This window comes from Heptranchias perlo, chromosome 1 (genome assembly GCF_035084215.1).
Source record: "Heptranchias perlo isolate sHepPer1 chromosome 1, sHepPer1.hap1, whole genome shotgun sequence".
Classification (NCBI taxonomy): Eukaryota; Metazoa; Chordata; class Chondrichthyes; order Hexanchiformes; family Hexanchidae; genus Heptranchias; species Heptranchias perlo.
In genome coordinates, this window is record NC_090325.1 from 30,659,765 (window position 1) to 30,674,763 (window position 14,999).

Here is a 14,999-nt window from a genome sequence, read left to right on the forward strand (position 1 = left end):
TGGAATGGGCAGACACATGGCAGATGAAAATAAACGCAGGGACATGTGAAGAGATACATTTTGGCAGGAAGAATGAGGAGCTGCTATATAAACTAAATGGTGCAATTCTAAAAGGGGTGCAGGAACAGAGAGACCTGGGGTATATGTGCACAAATCTTTGAAGGTGGCGAGACAGGTTGAGAAAGCAGTTAAAAAAGCATATGGGATCCTGGGCTTATAAATAGAGGCAAAGAGTACAAAAGCAAGGAATTTACATTAAACCTTTATAAAACACTGGATCGGCCACAACTGGAGTACTGTGTCCAATTCTGGACACCACACTTTAGGAAGGTTGTGAAGGCCTTAGAGAGGGTGCAGAAAAGATTTACGAGAATGGTTCCAGGGATGAGGGACTTCAGTTATGTGGATAGACTGGAGAAGCTAGGGTTGTTCGCCTTAGAGCACAGAAGGTTAAGAGGAGATTTGATAGAAGTGTTCAAAATCATGAAGGGTTTAGATAAAGTAAATAAAGAAGAACTGTTCCATTGGCAGAAGGGCCAAGTACCAGAGGATACAGATTTAAGGTGACATGAGAGTTTACGCAGCGAGTAGTTATGATCTGGAATGCGCTGCCTGAAAGGGTGGTGGAAGCAGTTTTAATCGTGGCTTTCAAAAAGGAATTGGTTGAAGGGAAAAAATTTACATGGACTAACTGGATTGCTCTTCCAAAGAGTTGGCATGCGCTCGATGGACCGAATGGCCTCCTTCTGTGCTGTAACCATTCTATGAAGTTATCAGTGTCTGGGTTTGTCCCCCTCGGTTGGTCTCTCTCTCGCCCATCTCACAATGGTCAGTAATTAGAATGTTGACATTTATCTAATTATCAACAAAACACAGGTGATACGTTTGGAGGCTTTCAGTTTGCTTTCGAAATTGAATTTATGCTTTTTTTATATAAAGAATAAAAACTCAAGTCTGAACAAGGAAAGAAACTTGTCTTGCTGCTGGTATCTCTCTCCCTCACATACTCTGTGTTTTAATGAAAACCTCCAACATAAATTCTTCCTGGCCAGAAGAACATTGGCATATTCTAGTTTGGAGGAGACAACGTCATGGATGAAGTTTTCAGCAGCAGATGGGCTGAGTCAGAGGCAGAGATGGGTGATGGAGAGGATATAGGATTGCTGCTCAACTGGGGATCGAATAAGATGCTACGGTTGTCAACTATGCAGGTCAGCCCAAGATGGTGGCCAGGGAGGCAGACAGAATCAGTGGGTAAGGGTGCGGGCATGCGGTGGGGGCCAAACAATGGCTTTGGTCTTCCTGACGGTTAACGAGAGAAAATTGCGGCTCAACCAGGACTAGATGTTGGACAAGCAGGGTGACAACAGAGGCAGTGAAGTGGTCCAGCTGGACGTCGTACACATACATGTGGTATCTGACCCCATGTCTTCGGATGATATCGCCAAGGGGCAGCATGTAGATGAGAAAGGGGGATAAGGATAGATCCTTGGGGACTCCAGAAGCAACGGTGTTAGCGGGAAGGGAAGCCATTGCTGGAAAGCTCTGATTACATTCAGATAGGCAAGAGTAGAACCAATCGAGGGCAGTCCCACTGAGTTGCACAAAAGAGAAAAGGCATTGGAGCAGGGTGGTGTGATCGCCCATAGGACTGCATAGTGTCAAGGAGGACGAGCGGGCACCATGATCACAGTCACAGAGGATGTCATTTATGACTGATGACAGCAGTTTCAGTATTGTGGCAGGGGCGGAAATCGGATTGGATATTCAAACATAGAGTTGTGGGGAAAACGGGCGCAAATTTGAGGGCGACAACAGGAAAGGGAGGTTAGATATGGGGCAGCAGTTTGCAAGGGCAGAGGATGGTTTTTTGAGGAAGGTGATGACAGTGGTTTTGAAAGAGAGGGGCAAGTGTCTGAGAAGAGGGAACCACTTACAATGTCAGCTAGCATGGTGCTAGGAAGGCAAGTTGGTGGTGAGCAGTTTAGTGAGAATAAGGTCAAGGGAGCAAGAGGTGGGCTTTGCTCGGAAAGGAAATGAGGGGCAATAAGAATGAAACTAGAGAAAGAAGCAGGGTCTGGAATAGGGCAGGGAAAGCCTTGGAGAAGGCTTGGCTTGGTGGGCAAATGGAATGGGGAGGAATGCAGAAGGGCAACTGAATGGACAGTCTCAATCTTTGTGACATAGAAGTCCATGAGCTCCTCACACTGTTGGAAGCGAGAGTGGAGGTAGCAGGCGAAAGGCGTTTAAGACAACAGTTGTAGAGAAAATAAGTTGGGGTTATCTTTGCTCTCCAGAACAATCCTGGACTGGTGAGTGGCTTTGGCAGAGGAGAACGAGCTAAACCAGTTGTATGCTAAATACGCTCTCAAGTCTGTGCCCCTCGGACTTAAGGGAGCGGTTGAGTAAATTAACACCTGCAGAAGTATTATGACGAATGGAAGGTCAAAAGCTAGGCAGCTGGAAGCTTGACAGTTTAGTTAGGGAGAGTTCATTCCAGGGACAAACACAGAAGCAAGTGGGGTTGGAAGGGAGTAGCGAGATGCGAGTGGTGAAGGATACAGGGAAGTGGGCAGAGATGGCCTTGGCTGCGATTGAGACCATGGCAGTAGAGAGGTCAAATGAGATGGCAAAGTCGAAGGGATGGCTGTGAATATGGGTAGGAGAGGCGACATGGAGAATGAGGTTAAGAGAGGACAGGAGCACAGTGAACTCAGAGGAGAGGGCAAGGAGAATTGAGATGAAGATTGAAATCACCAAGAATGAGGAGTTGCTCGGTGCAGAGGCTGGGAGGAAAGAAGGGAGGGTATCTTGGTGAGAAACATGGGGTGGGGCATGTGGAGTGGTAGAGAACAAGGGTTTTGAAGGAGAGTCAAGAGGGGTGGAACAAGGCGAGATGGGTAGGGAGAGACACCAAGGTGTGATTTGATAAGGGCCATACTGCCACCGAAGTGGTCTACTCCTGCTCCTATTTCTTATGTTCTTATGTTCAATGGTGCGCCGGTGGTGAAGGGGGTGAATGTTTAGGGTGGTGGATACTGTGCGAATCAAGTGGGCTGCTTTGTCCTGGATGGTGTCGAGCTTCTTGAGTGTTGTTGGAGCTGCACTCATCCAGGCAAGTGGAGAGTATTCCATCACACTCCTGACTTATGACTTGTAGATGGTGGAAAGGCTTTGGGAAGTCAGGAAGTGAGTCACTCGCTGCAGAATACCCAGCATCTGACCTGCTTTTGTAGCCACAGTATTTATATGGCTGGTCCAGTTAAGTTTCTGGTCAATGGTGGCCCCCAGGATGTTGATGGTGGGGGATTCCGAGATGGTAATGCCGTTGAACGTCAAGGGGACGGGGTTAGACTCTCTCTTGTTGGAGATGGTCATTGCCTGGCATGAATGTTACTTGCCACTTATCAGCCCAAGTCTGGATGTTGTCCAGGTCTTGCTGCATGCGGGCACGGACTGCTTCATTTTCTGAGGGGTTGCGAATGGAATTGAACACTGTGCAATTATCAGCGAACATCCCCATTTCTGACCTTATGATGGAGGGAAGGTCATTGATGAAGCAGCTGAAGATGGTTGGGCATAGGACGCTGCCTGAGGAACTCCTGCATCAATGTCCTGGGGCTGAGATGATTGGACTCCAACACCCACTACCATCTTCCTTTGTGCTAGGTATGACTCAAGCCACTGAGGAGTTTTCCCCGATTCCCACGGACTTCAATTTTTACTAGGGCGCCATGGTACCACACTGTTGAACTATCCAGGAGATTTGGCGAAACAGAACGAACACAAAAAAAAACACGTACCCAAGGAAAGGCGACTAGACAATCTCCAGCCTGACATAGCCTCCACTTTTAAGCGGAAGCATAGGATTTGGAGATACCAATAGGTCTATTTCTAGACATCCCCACCTCCTGTAAATGTCCTACACTACCTCCAAGTGGATCTTTCACTTATGGGGATGAACCATGAGATGATAGAGTATCTGTCGCTACACTGACGACTTCAGCTAAATGCTGAGCCAAGAGAATAATCTCATGACCACAACAAAAGTGTACAAGCAGGACTGCATCTTAAAAAGAACATAAGCAAGTTCCTTCCCCCTTGTTTAATTAGGAAAGCTGTGATGTCCACCTGTATCACGTTCCAGTTAGTCTTACGACCCTTCATTTCAATTGATCCACTTGCCTGGTGGATTGCCGGATCATTTATTTGCTGTGAGCCTGGTTTCCTTGCAAAAGGGCATCCCATCCGGTATGGGACAACTCTGTTATCACGGTCAACTGTAGGGGAGATGTTTATTGACCTGTACTAAGTTGTCGCGTAGCCCCGCAAGAACTAGGCACAGTCAACCCTTACTGGTTGGGAAATGTAAGCAACCACTAGTCCAGCAGGCTAAACTTTTTAAATTTGTTTTTAGGAGGTGAGTAACACTGCCAAGGCAGCATTTATTGCCCATCGTTACTTGCTGCTCTTGTCCTTCTGATTTGTAGAGGTGGCATGGGAGGGACATGCCGTCAAAGCAACCTTAATGAGTTGCTGCAGTGCATTCTGTAGATCATGCATATTGCAGTCACAGTGCCCCAGTGATGGAGCAGTAGAAACCATCAAGACAGCTCCTGCCATCAGACCTAAAATCTTAAATCTGCAACCACTTTCTATAACAGGACTATCATTTCCAAGTGCAGTAAACTGGTCTGAAGACAGAAAACGAGACTGTTGGATTGTAAAGAACAATGCCCTGAAGAATGTTAGCTCCTGTTTGGGGCTGTTGTGACTTATTATTGACTATGAATTGATTTTCTACTGCATGACCTTTTTTGGCAAAACTCAAACATAGGCTCCGATGAGCAAATCAATCACTCAGGCATGTACATACATGAAGATGCCGCATCCCATCAAGATAGGCATCTTACACTTAGCTTATCTATTGCAATTGACAACCCTGCTACCATGACAGCCTCCAATCTGATCGCTCACAGAATCTTGGGTTAAATTTGTGGAACAGATAGGGTAATCTTAGCCTAAAGTTTCTATGCATCTATAGTAACACCTCCCTGTAGAGAGACTGGAGTAAACAACTTCTAGCTAAGTAAAAGTGACCTGTCGCAATGACATCAAAACGTTTACAATTTGCAAGAGATAACCATTGCCTCCACCCATTAGCTGCTGCTAAGCAGCAACAACTTGCACTTATATAGCACCTTTAAGTGCATAAAAACTTCAGAGGTGGAATCAGAAATAAATGGATACCGAGCCAAAAGGAGGAGATATTAGCAGCGGTGACCAAAAGCTGGGTCAAAGAAGTAGGTTTTAAGGAGGTCTTAAAAGGAGGACACGGATGTGGAGAGGCAGAGGGTTCAGTGAGGGAATTCCAGAGCATGGGCATTGGCAGCTGAAGGCAATGCCACCAATGGTAGGGAAAAGGAAGGGGAGATGCACAAAAGGCCAGTCAGAAACCGGAGAGTTCTAGGGTCCCGGGGTGGGGGGAGCGGTTGTCGGGCTGGAAGAGGTTACAGAGATAGGGAGAGACAAGACCACGAAGGGATTTAAATGCAAGTATGAGATTTTAATTTGGACGCTTTGGAGAACTGAAAGCCAATGTAGGTTCGCAAGGACAGGACTAATAGGCTGAGGCAGAGGCAAGCCAGGTTACAGAAAAGAAAGTCGGTGTTCTTTGTGATGGAGAAGAAATGGGGTCAGAAGTTCAATTTGGGGGTTGGAAAGGATGCTGAGGTTGCAAACAGTCTGGTTCGGATTTAGACAGCGGCTAGGAGGGGGATGCAATTGGTCGCAAGGGTACAAAGTTTCTGGCAGGGGCCGAAGACGATCGCTTTGGTCTTTCCAATATTTAACTGGAGGAAATTGTAGCTCTCTCAAAACTGGACATATGATAAGGAGTCTTAAGTGGGGGCTGACCTGTGGATGATATCGTCGAGGAGCAGCATCGAGATGAGGGGGCCAAAGATAAATCTTTTGGGGACTCCGGAGATAACAGTGCGGGGTCAGGAAAAGGAGCCATTGCTCCGACTACGACTGCATAAATAAGAGTGCGACCTAGTGAGGGCACTTCCACTGAGCTGGACAACATAGGAGGTACTGGAGAAGGATAGCGTGGTTGACAATGTTAAAGGTTGCAGAGGGGTCCAGGAGCAGAAGGAGGGATCATGCACCACGGTCACAGAGGATGTTATGTATGACTGCTCTTTTGACCCCATTCTTACTAAACTGCTCACCATTCACTTTCCCTTCTTGGCTGCCATGTTAGCTGATATTGTAAATGGTTCCCTCGTCAGGTCCCGTCTCCCGCCCTTTCAAAACCGTTGTCACAGGAGGCCATTCAGCCCTCCGAGGCAGTTCCACCACTCAATTAGATCATGGCTGAACAGTATCTCAACTCCATTTACCTGCCTTGGTTCCATAGCCCTTAATACGCATACCTAACAAAAAAATTATCAATCTCAGTTTTAAAATTTTCAATTGACCTAGCCTCACCAGCTTTTTAGGGAAGAGAGTTCCAAACTTCACTACCTTTGTGTGAAGAAGTGCTTCCTGATATCACCCCTCAACTGTTACTGGACTAGAAATCCAGAGGTCCTGGACCAGTAATCCAAAAGTCATGAGTTCAAATCCTGCCATGGCAGCTGGGGAATTTAAATTCAATTAATTGAATAAAATCTGGAATTAAAAAACTGGTATCAGTAATGGTGGCTATAAAACTCCCGGATTGTCGTAAAAACCCACCTGGTTCACAAATGCCCTTTAGGGAAGGAAAGCTGCCGTCCTTACCCGGACTGGCCTGTGTGTGACTCCAGACCCACAGCAATGTGGACCCTGCAAAGTCCCCCTCACTAACATCTGCGGACTTGTGCCAAAATTGTGAGAGCTGTCCCACAGACGAGTCAAGCAACAGCCTGACATAGTCCCAAAATCATACCTTTCAGCCAACGTCCCAGACTCTTCCATCACCATCCCTGGGTATGTCCTGTCCCACGGGCAGGACAGACCCACCAGAGGTGGCAGTACAGTGATATACAGTCAGGAGGGAGTGGCCCTGGGAGTCCTCAACATGACTCCGGACCCCATGAAATCTCATGGCATCAGCCCAAACATGGGCAAGGAAACCTCCTGCTGATCACGACCTACCGTCCTCCCGTAGCTGATGATTCAGTCCTCCTCCATGTTGAACACCACTTGGAGGAAGCACTGAGGGTAGCAAGGGCACAGAACATACTCTGGTTGGGGGATTTCAATGTCCAGCACCAAGAGTGGCTCGGTAGCACCACTACTGACCAAGCTGGCTAAGTACTAAAGGACATAGCTACCAGACTGGGCCTGCAGCAGGTGGTGAGTGAGCCAACACAAGGGAAAAGCCGACTTAACCTCGTCCTCACCAATCGACCTGTCGCAGATGCATCTGTCCATGACAGTATTGGTGGGAGTGACCACCGCACAGTCCTTCCCGTCTTCGCACTAAGGATACCACCGTGCTAAATGGGATAGATTCAGAACAGATCTAGCAGCTCAAAACTGGGCATCCATGAGACGCTGTGGGCCATCAGCAGCAGCAGAGTTGTATTCGAGCATAATCTGTAACCTCATGGCCCGGCATATTCCTCGCTCTACCATTACCAACAAGCCAGGGGATCAACCCTGGTTCAATGAGGAGTGCAGAAGAGTATGCCAGGAGCACCACCAGGCATACATGAAAATGAGGTGCCAACCTGGTGAAGTTCCAACTCAGGACTACATGTATGCTAAACAGCGGAAGCAACATACTATAGACAGAGCTAAGCGATTCCACAACCAATGGATCCGATCAAAGCTCTGCAGTCCTGCCACATCCAGTCATGAATGGTGGTGGATAATTGAACAACTAACGGGAGGAGGAGGCTCTGTAAACATCCCCATCCTCAATGATGGCAGAGTCCAGCATGTGAGTGCAAAAGACAAGGCTGAAGCGTTTGCATCCATCTTCAGCCAGAAGTGCCAAGTGGATGATCCATCTCGGCCTCCTCCAGACATCCCCACCATCACAGAAGCCAGTCTTCAGCCAATTCGATTCACTCCACGTGATACCAAGAAACGGCTGAGTGCACTGGATACAGCAAAGGCTATGGGCCCCGACAACATCCTGGCTGTAGTGCTGAAGACTTGTGCTCCAGAACTAGCTGCGCCTCTAGCCTAGCTGTTCCAGTACAGCTACAACACTGGCATCCACCCGACAATGTGGAAAATTGCCCAGGTATGTCCTGTCCACAAAAAGCAGGACAAATCCAATCCGGCCAATTACCGCCCCATCAGTCTACTCTCGATCATCAGCAAAGTGATGGAAGGTGTCGTCGACAGTGCTATCAAGCGGCACTTACTCACCAATAACCTGCTCACCGATGCTCAGCCTTGGTCCAAACATGGACAAAAGAGCTGAATTCCAGAGGTGAGGTGAGAGTGACTGCCCTAGACATCAAGGCAGCATTTGACCAAGTATGGCACCAAGGAGCCCTAGTAAAACTGAAGTCACTGGGAATCAGGGGGAAAACTCTCCAGAGGCTGGAGTCATACCTAGCACAAAGGAAGATGGTAGTGGTTGTTGGTGGCCAATCATCTCAGCCCCAGGACATTGCTGCAGGAGTTCCTCAGGGCAGTGTCCAAGGCCCAACCATCTTCAGCTGCTTCATCAATGACCTTCCCTCCATCATAAAAGGTCAGAAATGGGGATGTTCGCTGATGATTGCAGTGTTCAGTTCCATTCGCAACCCAGCAAATAATGAAGCAGTCCGAGCCCGCATGCAGCAAGACCTGGACAACATCCAGGCTTAGGCTCATAAGTGGCAAGTAACATTCGCGCCAGACAAGTGCCAGGCAATGACCATCTCCAACAAGAGAGTCTAACCACCTCCCCTTGACATTCAACAGCATTACCATCGCGGAATCCCCCACCATCAACATCCTGGGGGTCACCATTGACCAGAAACTTAACTGGACCAGCCATATAAATACTGTGGCTACAAGAGCAGGTCAGAGGCTGGGTATTCTGCAGCGAGTGACTCACCTCCTGACTCCCCAAAGCCTTTCCACTATCTACAAGGCACAAGTCAGGAGTGTGATGGAATACTCCCCACTTGCCTGGATGAGTGCAGCTCCAACAACACTCAAGAAGCTCGACACCATCCAGGACAAAGCAGCCCGCTTGATTGGCACCCCTTCCACCACCCTAAACATTCACTCCCTTCACCACCAGCGCACTGTGGCTGCAGTGTGTACCTTCCACAGGATGCGCTGCAGCAACTTGCCAAGGCTTCTTCGACCGCACCTCCCAAACCCACAACCTCTACCACCTAGAAGGACAAGAGCAGCAGGTACATGGGAACAACACCACCTGCACGTTCCCCTCCAAGTCACACACCATCCCGACTTGGAAATATATCGCTGTTCCCTCATCGTCGCTGGGTCGAAATCCTGGAACTCCCTTCCTAACAGCACTGTGGGAGAACCTTCACCACACGGACTGCAGCGGTTCAAGAAGGCAGCTCACCACCACCTTCTCAAGGGCAATTAAGGATGCGCAATAAATGCTGGCCTTGCCAGCGACGCCCACATCCCAGGAACGAATAATAAAAATAGCTCCAATTTTAAGGTCATGCCCCCTTGTGTGGACTCCCCACCAGTGGAAATAATTTACCTCTATCTATCCTATTAAATCCTTTAATCATCTTAACCACCACAATTAGATCACCCCTTCATCTTCTACACTCAAGGGAACAAGCCTAGTCTATGCAACCTGTCCTCATAATTTAACCCCTTTAGCCCCAGTATCGTTCTGGTGAATCTGCACTGCATCTGCTGCAAGGCCAATGCATCTTTCCCGAGATGCAGTGCCAAGGACTGAACTCAGATCTCCAGATGCGGTCTAACCAGAGCTTTTTACAGCCATAGCATTACTTCCACACCTTTGTATTCCTGCCCCCTTGAGATAAAGGACCAACATTTCATTAGCCTTTTTAATTAATTTTTGTACCTGTCCTCTAGCTTTTAGTGATTTCGGTACATGCACCCCAAAATCTCTCTGCTCATCCAGTTCCTAGCTTCCCGCCATTTAGAAAATACTATGCTCTGCCTTTCTTTGGTCCAAAGTGGATGATCTCACGCTTCCCCACATTGAACTTCACCTGCCACATCTTTGCCCCCTGACTTAATCTATCAATGTCCCTTTGCAACTTTCTGCTCCCATCTGCACTGCTTACTGTGCCACCTAACTTAGTGTCGTCAGCAAACGTGAATATCCGGCTCTCAATTCTCTAAGTCATTGATAAATATAGTGAAAAGCGGAGGCCCCAGTACAGATCCCTGAGGGACACCACGAGTCACGTCCTGCCAATTGGAGTACATACCCATTATCCCTATTCTGTCTCCTACCTCCTAACCAATTCCCTATCCATGTCAATAGGTTGCCTCCAATTCCATGTGTTCTCATTTTTGTCATCATCTCCCCCCTCATTAAAAACCCCACCCTTGACCCCTCTTCTCCTTGCAAATTATCACCCCAATTCCAAACTTCCTGTCCTCCAAAGTTCTTGAACATATTGTAAGCCCCCAAATCTATGCATCTTTCCTGCAACTCCATGTCTGAATTTCTCCAATCAAGTTTCCATCCCTGCCACAGCATAAATTACGTGGTTCCAATTTTCCATCTGAAGACATGATCTTTGAGTCATTTCAATACCAAGGAGACTCAGCTGGTCTCCTCCCTCAAGGAGGATATTTTCCTCAGAACTCAAATGTTTTCCATGCTTTAACTAAGAAACCCCAAAGGGTATAATAGTCATACAGAAAATCTTAACAAATTACACAGAATTTACAGCAAAGAAAAAGGCCATTCTGCCCAACAGGTCCATGCCAGTGTTTACACTAATAATGCTAGTACACTCAATTATAAAATACAACTCCACTATATCAATTGCATTTCAAGAACAGTATTAGTACTATACTGGTTTCCAACAGTACGGCTGAATGAAAGTGAACTCTGCAGACATCTGTATTTAATTAAGCAAGTACTTGCCAAATAACCAGTTTAAACTCTCGTAGCAATAGGCATTCTTCCTTGAACAGAGGCCCAACCAGTCCCCATCCATCGCCACCCTCCTCCACCTGGCTGAACTTGTTCTTACATTGAACAACTTCTCCTTTGACTCCACTCACTTCCTCCAAATAAAAGGCATCGCTATGGGAACCCGTATGGGTTAGATATGCCTGCCTTTTCATGGCATACGTGGAACCATTCTTTGTTCCAGTCCTACTCAAGTCCCCTCGCATCTCTTTTTCCAGTACAATGACGACCATCGGTGCCGCTTCTTGCTCTCGCCCCAAACTGGAAAATTTCATCAACTTTGCTTCCAATTTCTCCACCTACAGATGGTCCATCTCCAACTCTTCCCTTCCTCGACTTCTCCATCTCCATTTCTGGGGGTTGGCTGTCAACCAATATCTACTATAATCCCACCGACTCCCACAGCTACCTTGATTACACTTTCTCCCACCCCGCTTCCTGTAACGACTATCCCGTTCTCCCAGTTTCTCCGTCTCATCAGTTTTGACGATGCCACCGCCCACGCCAGTGCTTCCATTAAGTCTTCTTCTGTCCTCAACCGAGCATTCCCCTCCACTGTAGTTGGCAGGGCCCTCAATCATGTTTGTCCCATTTCCCACACTTCTGCCCTTACCTCTTCTCCTTCCTCCGAGAACCACGATAGGGTCCCCCTTGTCCTCACCTTCCACCCCACCAGCCTCCACATTCAATGCATCATCCTCCATCATTTCCACCACCATCAAAAACATCTCCTCCCCCCACCACCAACATTCTGAAGGGACCAATCCCTCCGCGACACCCTGGTCCACTCTTTCATCAACCCAAACACCTGCTTCCCTTCCCACGGCACCTTCCCTTGCAAGTGCGGGAGATGCAACACCTGCCCTTTCACCTCGTCCCTTCACAACGTCCAGGGCACCAACACTCCTTCCAGGTGAAACAGCGATTTGCTTGTATTTCTTTCAATTTAGTATAATGTATTCGTTGCTCACTACGCGGTCTCCTCTAAATTGGGGATACCAAACGCAGATTAGGTGATCGCTTTGTTAAACACCTCCCTTCAGTCCGCAAGCGTGACCTTGACCTTTCGGTCACTTGCCATTTTAATTCTCCATCCCAGTCCCTCTGTCTTCGACCTCCTACATTGTTCCAAAGAAGCTCAACGGAAGCTCGAGGAACAGCACCTCATCTTTCGATTAGGCACTTTTCAACCTTCCGGACTCATCGATTTCAATAACTTCAAATTATCACCACTACTCCTACTTTTTCCAGAGAGCGGGTGCTGGTAATGGTTCTGCTGTGGCCATTTACAGCTCCTCTAGACCCATCTTTTATTTCTTTACTTGTCCCCGTACCAACTCCTTTTACCTTACACCATCATCCCTTTTGTCATTTAACCTTTTGCCCTCCACCCTATCACAGTCCTTCCCCTTTGTTCTTTCTTTCTTTCCCTCCCCCGCCAACCCCCCCCCCCCTCCACCGGCTCTGTACTTGTTTAAAAACTGTTAATTCTTTAACTTCTTGTAGTTCTGTGAAAGGTAGTCAACCTGAAATGTGAACTCTGTTTCTCTCTCCACATAAGCTCTCTGACCTGCTGAGTGTTTTCAGCATTTTCTGTTTTTATTAACAATAGGCATAATTAGCCAATGAAGCACGAGCATTTACCACATGCTTGACTAAATAACAGACGTGGCCATGCATAATTCACACAGGTACTAAACATTTCCAAAGCATAAACAAGCCCCAGCATCAAATCCCCAACCAAACCTCAAGTAAACTTGGTAGACATGCCTTCAAAAGCATTAGCCAACATCTGGAAAGTCATCAATTTATAAACTGGGAACTGTGTGAGGATGAATTTCAACAAGCCTGAAGTTAGAATAGGTTTGCAATTCTAAAAACAATCAACTGAAAAGTGCACAGGAGGGCAAAGGATACAAATAACCTTTGAATAATATCATCACGTTCCACCAGAAACATATAATCCAGACCTCAAATGAAAGTATCCATTACAAGCCTTCAGAATGGTAGTGCACAAAGTTAGTCATTACTGATGATTGGTTTTGGAGGACCACAATTGGTTCATTCTGTCCTCATCAATAACTAGATAGCTAAGACAAGAATGCATTCTTTAGAAGATGTCTCTCCAACTCCAGGACAGAATGATGATTGACACAGGCAATACAACAAAAAAAATCCTTGCCTCTGCTCTTTAGTCTTTGAGATAAGCCTGAGAAAACCACAAAAAAAATTGAAGAACTCCATAAGTGACTTTCCTAACCAGGATATGGACATGTTTGTGGAAATGAAGGGGTCAAAATCCTGGAACTCCCTACTGTGGGAGAACCTTCACCACACGGAGTGCAGCGGTTCAAGAAGGCGGCTCACCACCACCTTCTCAAGGGCAATAAATGCTGGCCTTGCCAGCAATGCCCACATACCATGAATGAATAAAAAAGGTTACACTAGTTTCATGAATGATAATTCAGCATGTGTGAGTGGCATAACAACGGAATAAGCCTTCACTGCAGTGTCCAGACCTCAGGGCATCGCAATACCAGTCCAATAAGCCAGTGAGAGGACCTTTGTCTACAAAAACACATTTTCCTTCTTCAGTGAAAATACTTATCCATAGACTGCTATGGTTTCCAGACAGATCAATGCTGGTGTACATTACGGCCAAGACTACGTACAGTAATTTATCAATTTGCTCAAATGCAATGGTACAAATGAGACAGGTGGGCCAACTACATGCTGCTTTAGTTTGAGATTTTACCAGCTCTACAAGCTGAAACAGTTTTTAAACCTTCCCCAGAATTTTTAGTAGGATGTCACATTTGAACAAAAAGGACCAGATGTTAATCAAAGCTTTCTTGAAGTCAGAATCCTAAATATTGCACAGATGAGAAAGTTGTAACTTGCAGGAGCATGATTACCGATAATCAAAATCTCAAGTACACATGGAAGAGTCAAGGTACACAGATTAAGAATCTCAATACCACAGAAGTCTTCACCGATTTTCAGACTTACCCATCGTTCGCAAAAGATAAAGACACGCAATAGTTTTAAAACATGGACTGTGTCCATTATTATTATAGCTATGCTCTAGATTAACATTTTTTCAAGTTACATTCCCATTATGGACTCCAACACTAGGTAAAATAGAATAAACCTAGCAAACATTATTTTGTTTGAAAAGTTAATTTAAAAACAAATACAGGTCTTATTATTTGACGTATAAATTATACAAAATTTGTCACAAAAACATAGATTAAAAACAGAAAGTACTGAAAGTACACAGCAGGCACATCTGCATATGCAGAGAGAAAAGATAGGTTAACATTTTGGATGTCGACCCTCTTTTCAGATGTTGATGGACCTGTGTATTTCCACTCAGTTTTTATTCGCAATTTTTTTTTTTTAACTCCGCAAAAAAAAACTAAAAAGACACCAAGAGTGAATTCAAACATTGACAATTCTGAAATGCCCAACACCCACCAATTAATCCCAACATCCCACTGTGTGGAAGAACAGAGCTTTTAGTGACTGTATATTCACCTGGTTTGCTCAGGAAAGCTGTAAAGGCCTGTTGTATCCCACTGATCTACTGTACCAGGTGTACTCAGTCCCCAAATTTCAGAGCATGTGCTGTGCATAAAATTAGAAAAAAAAAATGGGTAAACATGGGGCATGGTGTAGTGAAAAGCTGATGGAGGATCATACATGTAGACAAACATAAAAATAAGTCTCTTTAAAATAAGAAATGTCAAGGTTCCACTCAAACAATAAGTTATTAGGAAAAAAAATGGAGAATATGCATTTGTTCAACTTACCATGGAAGCTTATTGCATAGTGGTTGGTTTACCACAATGCATGCCAGGAACAAGACATCTTTCACAAAGCATGCTTCAAAAGA

The 14,999-nt window shown here is 46.1% G+C and overlaps 1 protein-coding gene across 2 annotated transcripts in view; it reads right to left on the reverse strand.

Annotated features, from left to right (window-relative positions):
• smad2 (SMAD family member 2) overlaps window positions 1–14,999 on the reverse strand; it is a 157,011-nt gene that overhangs the window by 78,101 nt on the left and 63,911 nt on the right. Inside the window, exon 2 of one of the 2 annotated variants that reach the window (XM_067983319.1) lies at window positions 14,642–14,731. The exons of the other annotated variant lie outside the window; for it this stretch is intronic. Coding sequence (XP_067839420.1) covers window positions 14,642–14,731 — 90 coding nt within the window. The remainder of the gene's footprint in view (window positions 1–14,641; window positions 14,732–14,999) is intronic. 2 annotated transcript variants of the gene reach the window in all.